This window comes from Mytilus galloprovincialis, chromosome 11 (assembly GCF_965363235.1).
Source record: "Mytilus galloprovincialis chromosome 11, xbMytGall1.hap1.1, whole genome shotgun sequence".
NCBI classification, from domain to species: domain Eukaryota; kingdom Metazoa; phylum Mollusca; class Bivalvia; order Mytilida; family Mytilidae; genus Mytilus; species Mytilus galloprovincialis.
The window spans coordinates 20,879,932-20,888,213 of NC_134848.1; the positions used below are offsets into that span (position 1 = coordinate 20,879,932).

Here is an 8,282-nt window from a genome sequence, read left to right on the forward strand (position 1 = left end):
CGACAAACTTATTCTATTTCTGGTTGATACTTGTTTCTTTTGAGTGATGAAATTTTTGTAAATAGCAACGTTGTCAACTCTAAAGATACAGTAACCGTCATCATAGCTACGCTACCATTGTTATTGAACCTTTGGTTGATACTTGTTGTTCTTGAATGGTAAAATTTTCATTGTTATTAAACCAGGAAAGAAAATGATAATTTTGAAGCTGAATTACAAAAAGGATCTTATTATTAAGAGTTTTTCTGCTCAGAAACAAAAATAAGTCAGTCACCAATCTGCATGTAGTTCATTTATATGTTTTGGAGTTTAGTATGAAGTCAATTTTCACTGAAATGTTTGTTAAGGGGCCAGCTAAAGCACGCCTCCGGGTGCTGTGTTTTCTCCCTGTGTTGAAGGCCCTCTGGTGGCCTTCGGCTGTTTTCTGCTTTTTGGTGGGCTTGTTGTCTCTTTGACATATTCCCCATCTCTATTCTCTATTTTATTTGCTCTTACTTGGGACATCATTCAATCAAAAGAGACAGATGAATGGCATCATTGCATTGAAACTAACAGCTCCCTTGAACTCATTTTAAGAAGTCAGAAAGAAAACAAAACTTCAAACAAAGATCAGTCTTTCGACTGTGAAAAAAATATTCGAATACTGTTTATTTATTTCGCTCGTTTATTTTTCAAATTTTTTTGACAAAATATTTACCTTGGACATTTCACAAAAATATAAAATTTTCTAAAAATTTGAACCAACCACTTTATCAGAAAAATTTCATTGGTTATATAGCAGTTATAAAACACTAGTTTTATCATTGAGAAGCTTAATATTTCAATACAAAGATTTTATACAACGTTATTACAACTTTTAGCTGATTTTTACTCTCCCTGTAGTCTTAGGTACCACCTTAAATTCCACCATAACGAGCATAGACGGATGAACGGACGAAAACATAGAATCAATGACCGGAATACAAAATGCCTCCTACTGTCCTGGGGGTGCTGATAAAGATCAATAACATTTTGCATGTAAAATTGATATTTTTAACCAACCATCTTTGAAAAAAGTATTCAAATGTTTCAAGAAAACAAGTACATAAGCTGATAAATATTCAATTTGAAAATCGAAAACCAGGAAATTCAATGGCTGACAATGTTTTAGTTTGAAAAATTATCTAAATATAGCGACTCCCGATATTAAAAAAGTTAAAAAGACAAATAATTTTTATAAACATTTATTATGAAGATATGTTTTATTGTCAATGAGACCTCAGAGACAAAATGACAAATAGGAAATTCAATTAACAATGAGCACAACCCATTTCGCATAGTCATTACACGTAATTTTATAAATGACCCCGAAATGATAAATGTATAAAGTTCAAACGAGAAAATGTACGGCCTGATTTATGTTCAAAACTATGAACGAAAAACAAAATAATATGATATACAGCAAATCAAACGACAACCAGTAAATTGCCTGATTTTGACTAGGGACAGGCATATACAGAATGTGACTTGGTTTAACCAATTTATTGGTACAAAATCCCTCCCCTAACCAGGGAAAGTACAATAGCATAACAAACTATATAAAAGGTGAAAAGGGTCACCGATTAGGATAGATACAAAACAGAGAGAAAAATAACAAAAACAAACACTCGATGTGGCAGAGTATCTATTTTCAAATGGATGTGCGTTTGAAATACATTTTACGTACAACCAAACTTCCGAACCAAATGTTTGTATCAATTAATGAAAAAAAAAATGGGTTGAGCTTGCACGAATTTCTATGCCCTGGGATAGGTTAGAAACAGCGACATTCAAAGCATTTTTGTCACTTGATAAATTAGCAAGTATTTCGAAGCAAATACTTATGCAACAGTTTTGTGCATGCAGATTAACCCTTGAACTGTAAGTGTTGAATAAACATTCCGTTCGTGCACTTCTCAAAATAAGCGCCATTCGTTTGTCTAGCCGTGTCAACTTTTACATTAATTTTCATGACAAATTGTTATTGTTAGCAGACACAATATGGCAAATTGTATTTGCTGATGTCAAAAGTCCATTATTATATAAGTGTGCAAGTACAACTTCAGGTTAAGGATACCATAGTGGTTTCAATTGAGGTGGTGTTTATGTTTTTACAAAGTAAAGAATATCTTTACCTATGAAAATTAAATATGGATTTTAAGTAGCATTTTTTTTAAATATACGTGTGAAAGATGAGCAACACTCATTTTAATAGTCTCACGCTTAAAATTTTATCAGTTCTTTCTTTGGACAGCTCAAATTCATACAGCCATGCATATTGTATGCCTTCGATAGGAGAGAGCATTATTAGTTACATAGTAGTGTGCTAGTGACCTAATACGATATATATGGGATTAGTAAATTCCATATGGAGTGAGAGCGAAGTTCGGAATGTTTGTTATAACAGTTTTAGTTTAAACCAATGTCTATCAAAGCATGACTGCATTGCATGACTATCAGATTCGATGATAAATAGCAGATATGATTTTAAAATGTTAACAAAAAAAAACAACGAAATATTGGTTGTCGTGGCCTAATGACAAACTCGTGTTAGAGTAATAATGAAGTAGTTAGATATTTTATTGTCGGTATTTCAAGACAACATTTAATTGAAAATTGTCATATATTCTAGCATAAAGACTGCTATAACAAAGACATATCGAACGGAAATAAATAATTTCTAGCTAGAAGCGTCACGTGATTAACGAATTGTGATTAAGACGGTCCCTTTTTATAGATTCGTTTTTTTAACATTTTACAACCATTTTAGCACAATACGAACAGTTCCACTTCAAATCAACCTCCAGGAAATTTATTTCATAAATGATCTCAGTCAGCTTGGTGTTTTTGATAATAAAACTGATGTGTATACAAAGAAAATAAAGATATCAGTTATTTATTGTAAAATCTGTTTCCTTTTAAAGCTTTAATAACTGAAATTATGAGAAATAGCAACAGTGTAATGCACTTTAACGAACAAACGTGCTTCTTTTCAGCAGCAATAGTGTATTTCCTCATCGTGAACTTCGCCGAAGTGCGAATGGATTAAAATGTATGAACGCGTCAATCATGAACCTCTCAAGATATGTCCCTTTGGTAGCATTCGCCTCTCTGTTATGTTGCAACTTCCTTTAGGCAAATTTGAACTACATTAAATAGTAAGATTAAACAGGCTTTTTTTTATTAGAGCTATGTTGGTCATATATTAGTCAGTAGGACTCACTATCTAAAATTTTCCGTTTATGAATTTTGAAATTATTTAGAAACTAAGGTTTCAAATCCAGAAGTCAAAGATGGGCTTGCATGGATTTGGCTATCTTTTAAAGTTCTTTTATAAGCGGTGCTTAGTTCTTCAACGTGTTCTGTCCATTTACATCCTTGGCTTTCAAATATTTGACTTTGATGAAAGGAAGTCAAGAAAAGTTCCTTGGACTCATAAAATTTATAACGTGTTGTTTCAATTTTCCATTCAAAGAATAACAGTACTGTATTTGAAGAGATGCTACCGGCTACCGTCAACACCAACATTTACGTTTTCAACCTAAAGTATAATTGTTATTTCTGTTCTAATGCAATACTCTAAAATGTTCCAAATTGAACATTTCAAATATCCCGTATACGCCGACAGCAATTGGGCAACATTGTTGCCAATGACTCAGATCGTCAACCGTGGAATATCTGGCAGACGTCATCCAATCAAAATTGTCGTAACCTGCCAAATTGCATTACAATCATACATCTTTGTTTTTTTCAAAAAATTGCGTGTAATCGTTCGGATTTCTTAAGAGTTATTTGTCTATAGAATATGTATCATAATCATAACGAGGTTCTAAAGGTTTCGATTGGAAGAAAACGGGCCGACAGTGTTTGATTTTCCTACAAATTTTTCTTTTCTTTATTTGGTTGCCCATTTTATCTTTAGTTTTTACTTTGGTGACCCATTTTTTTCTATTCTGCAAATCCAACCTTTCTTGTTGTTAATGTACGGACGTGCACGTGCACAAATCGTTATAATGATGTTTAGCCATTTCAGAGTTCCCCATACTAGACATATTACATTATCTCTAAAGTTGAAATAAAGCCACAAAAACAAGTACTTTTTATAGATCAAACATAAAAAAAATTCCCAAAACACCAATCAAAAAAGAAATAAAAGTCTTCTCTAGAATGTTGCACGATTGTTGTATTTAATCTGGCCTAATTGTTGATTTTTCCTGCAATGCAAAAGAAAATAGTCCCATCTTCAATTTCATTGCAGGACTACATCGTACCACAATAGATTATTCCCTGAATTTTGAGCTTTTTCGATGCGGATGATAATTGCATACTTCCCCGTGTCGACAGCAGTTATGTTTGTACAGAAAGTTTACGTCCATTGTTGGAAATCATAATAATAGATACATGTTATTACAAATTTAGAAAAAAAAAGCAGGAAGAAAACAAATTAGGCCGAGTTGTTTTCCTGTTTTTGTCGATAGTATTATTTTTTTAAATAAACTAGTGAGTACATTAGGGGTAAATATTGGCCTACAATTCGGTATATAGCAGCTTACAGCATTGGCCAATTTTCAAGTCGATTCTCGATGTAATAGAGAGCGCGAGATCACTGAGGCGTTAAAAACAAATTAGAACACTAATTTAAGTGATCGACTTCCCATATCTCTAAATACATTTTTATTTTAAAACAAGGGAATTCATTCAGTAGCATTAAAGGCAGTTATGGATTGAATCGTAAGGAAATATGATTTTTTTTCTTTTGTTTTTATTGATATTCACGATTGTTCTGTCAGAAGATTTTGAATTCTTGCTCCTTAGAGATATGTTACCACTTGTTTCAATGCTAACCCGATTCTATTAAAGCTTCGATGCTTCTTAATCAGAAACGTAGAATTAAAACTTTCAAAAGATTCAGACTTGAAATAGGAAGCGTAATTGCTCATTGTTATATCTAATTTCTAATAATTTAATTACAAGATTCGAATTCCGTATTGTTTATAATAAAAGAAAACAACCTGAATAAAAAGAATATATCAAAGAGATAATGGACAGATAAATGACTTTCGAGATAATAATATGTATTATAGTTACATTTTTGTAAATACTACATGATCCGAATGATTTAGCAATATCTGAAAACCAGATACAAACAGTATAAATATACGATTGCAAGTTTCCAGTAATTGCTTTGGTGTATTCTACGTGAAATAATACTTGATAAAACAGATTCCCACTAATTAAGGTTCTCATTCTGTATTGTTTATTTTATTCTGGCCACCTTTTCTACAGTCATTATTTGTTTGCTGATTATTCTCTATTCTTTACATTTTCACCCGTCCCTTTTTTATCTCTTTTCTTTAGTGTTTGTCCGTTTTTCTCTCATTTTATTCTTTAAGTCCATTTTTTTTATTTGGTAAGCCACTTTTCAGTATTTATTTTATTGAAGTGCAAATACGATGGAATTTGAAATGAAGTGAATTATTAAATTTCTTTCTCATTAATTTTTACTCTTTTTTTTTTACCAAAAAAATGATTTTTTTACTCTACGTGGAAAAGCTATAATAATAATTCTACGTTTTTATTATTTGGACATTCAACTCCGCGCTTAAGGTGTCAGACCACCAATTACTCCCTCAAATTTAGAACGTAAAAGTAGGCCTACTCGGGACAAAAAATAGTGCATTTGATGTCATTGTTTACTTAAACTACCTAACTAATTTGCAGAAATGAAACTTTTGGTGAAAGAGAAATATATTAAGACCATTTTGAGCCCAAATTAACTTGTCTATGAGTTTAAATTAAAAATTGAGGATTAATGCGCTCCATAGTATACTAATTTAAGATTTCAAGAAAACCAGGGGTTATTTTTAGTGGTACATCCATTCGGAAGGTCTCTTCTTTCTTATATGGCTTTAAAGGTATGTCGAAAATTGGCATGAAGAAAGGTGATACCTGTACGATTCAGGACATACCTGGTTTGTAAGACTTTAAACTTAAGATAAAAAATTTAGAAAGCTATGAAAATTGCAAAATTTGGTTGAACAGATAGGGACTTTTAATTGGTGGTCTGACACCTTAACACCCCATTACCAACCGTTAACCTAACACGATGCAAAAAGTACGCAGTACTGAATAACCATTTTATAGACAGGATAACTCGAAGCTTTAACTCACACAGAGGTTTGAATTCAAATTGATTTAATAAAAGATTTCCTCTTGTTTTTTTCTCTCTAATAATAAATTTGTTTATGTGTGATTTTGTTACCAAATTTTAACAATTTAAGCGTACAATTATTGTACATACTGCAATAACAAATACGAGTCGATATAATTTTCTTGATGGGGGGGGGGGGGGTCCTTCATATCTGTATCCTTAAATTCATTTTGGTAAATTTTCTGTATTCTTTAATATTTGGAAGCCATAATTCTCTATTCTTTATATTTAAACACCCCAAAATTTTCTCTGTCCTTTTTTCGATGTATTTTTCACTTTTTGTCTAGCATTCAATGCACTGTTTACCCCGTCAAGATCCTCCGATATTCTAGCTATTTCTGACCTTATAGTTGTACGGCGTTTTTGATTCGCTTTATCCGAAATAATAGTTATGCGGCGTTTTTTATTCGCCTTTTCCGGGAATTTAAAAGATTATGGGTAATTTTCTCACTCCAATTCATATCATTTGGCGAATTTCCTTTGCAAAATACGTTGTTGGACACTGCAACATGTTTGGTGTATGCTTTTTGACATATCTCCCAGAATACACCAGTCAGTGTCGGAAACGGCGAATTGTGCTTCTATATGTATTGTCATCATGAGTTTGATAAACGCATTCGTCGTTCTAAGCCCTACAAATTACTATTTTGAGAAAATTAAAAACTACCAAGAGATACATTCCTTGTTTGTGCTGCCTGGTGAAGTGACGCTTCATCATATATAAAACGTAAGTTTCTGACCTTAATCAATTGAAATGTTATCTATATTATTGTCATATTTTGTTTATCCAGATATAATAAGAAATTTGATGTATGCAATTATATCACAAATCTGACAAAAAAAATCACACGGTAAATAGTGACTGTTACACAGTTCAAGGATATTTAGTGTTAGTTGATATAAGTCGTACATTTAAAATTTGATTCCAAAAATCATGCAAGGTTACACTCAGCATAACTTTTGGAAGAAACTTTGAAAATTTATTTAATGATGGTGAAAGTCAACTAATTTTTGTTCTGATATCGTGACTTTTTTGTACACAAAAATATTTTCGTTTCTCCTAAAGACAAAAAGCTATAATCATTCTTCTCCGTTTTAATTTTTATGACTTCAGAAAATGAACGTATACATATTCGCAAATATTTATTATAACTATAGTTAAAATTTTATACCTTAACTCAAAAAAAAAGAAAGAAGAAAAACCGTTTCATATTGGTATTATATGAATTTATTTTTCATCAGAAATTGTTTATTCCGTTACATCTAATAGAATATAAATGGAAAATAGAATTTATGTCAAACATCACTTTGCGCACATGAAAACACTCAAACGCAAATGAAAAACGCTGGTATTGCTATTCTTCGTCCCGAAATTAAAACACACCCCCCCCCCCTAAAATAAAAAAATACAAAATATTTAAAAACTTACCTTCAAATCTAATAAAATTCTTAAAAGCTTACCTGTAAATCCTAATGTACAACTGATTAAGATGACAACTTGTAAAATATATCTTCCCATTGTTACAGTAAAAAAAAGTCACAGCTCTGTAGAATGTAAAGGTCCAGTTAAAATAAAGTTTTCTTAAATTTCGTTGACTTCAGTTGTATATTTTCAAATGCATAATGTACTGTGTTCGAAAAACTATAATTGTAAGCAAATTTATTCAGTAAAATGTCGCCCCCGCTGGTGCTAGTACTGTAATACACCTTTATCTTTCACTAATGATTTAATAAAATTATTGTACTTTATTTAATTGGTTACATTTAAGCGTAATAAAAGGAGTGACTCCCAATCTGATTGGCATTGCTGCTGATGTAAAACCAATTTTGATTGGTCGTCTTTGTTTAATCTCGGAGGAAACGTAGTTTGACGTGATTTTTACAGCATAGGTAAATCGCTACTTGAATTTTATGTAGGATGTTATCGAGTTGCAAATCTTCTCTTTTTTTAACTTTAATTTGGTAACTGTGATGAAATCTATGACTAGGATAAATCAATTCTTTATTACATAGCGCGGAAAATATGTCGTTCATTACAATATTAATGTATGAG

General features: G+C 31.6%; 1 protein-coding gene across 1 annotated transcript in view; it reads right to left on the bottom strand.

The window, feature by feature from the left end:
• Positions 1-7,960, bottom strand: part of LOC143051044 (uncharacterized) — a 28,887-nt gene extending 20,927 nt beyond the window's left edge. Inside the window, exon 1 of the mRNA XM_076224103.1 lies at positions 7,691-7,960. Within this exon, the coding sequence (XP_076080218.1) occupies positions 7,691-7,748 (58 nt within the window). The 5' untranslated portion in view covers positions 7,749-7,960. The remainder of the gene's footprint in view (positions 1-7,690) is intronic.
• Between the last annotated feature and the right edge of the window lie 322 nt (positions 7,961-8,282).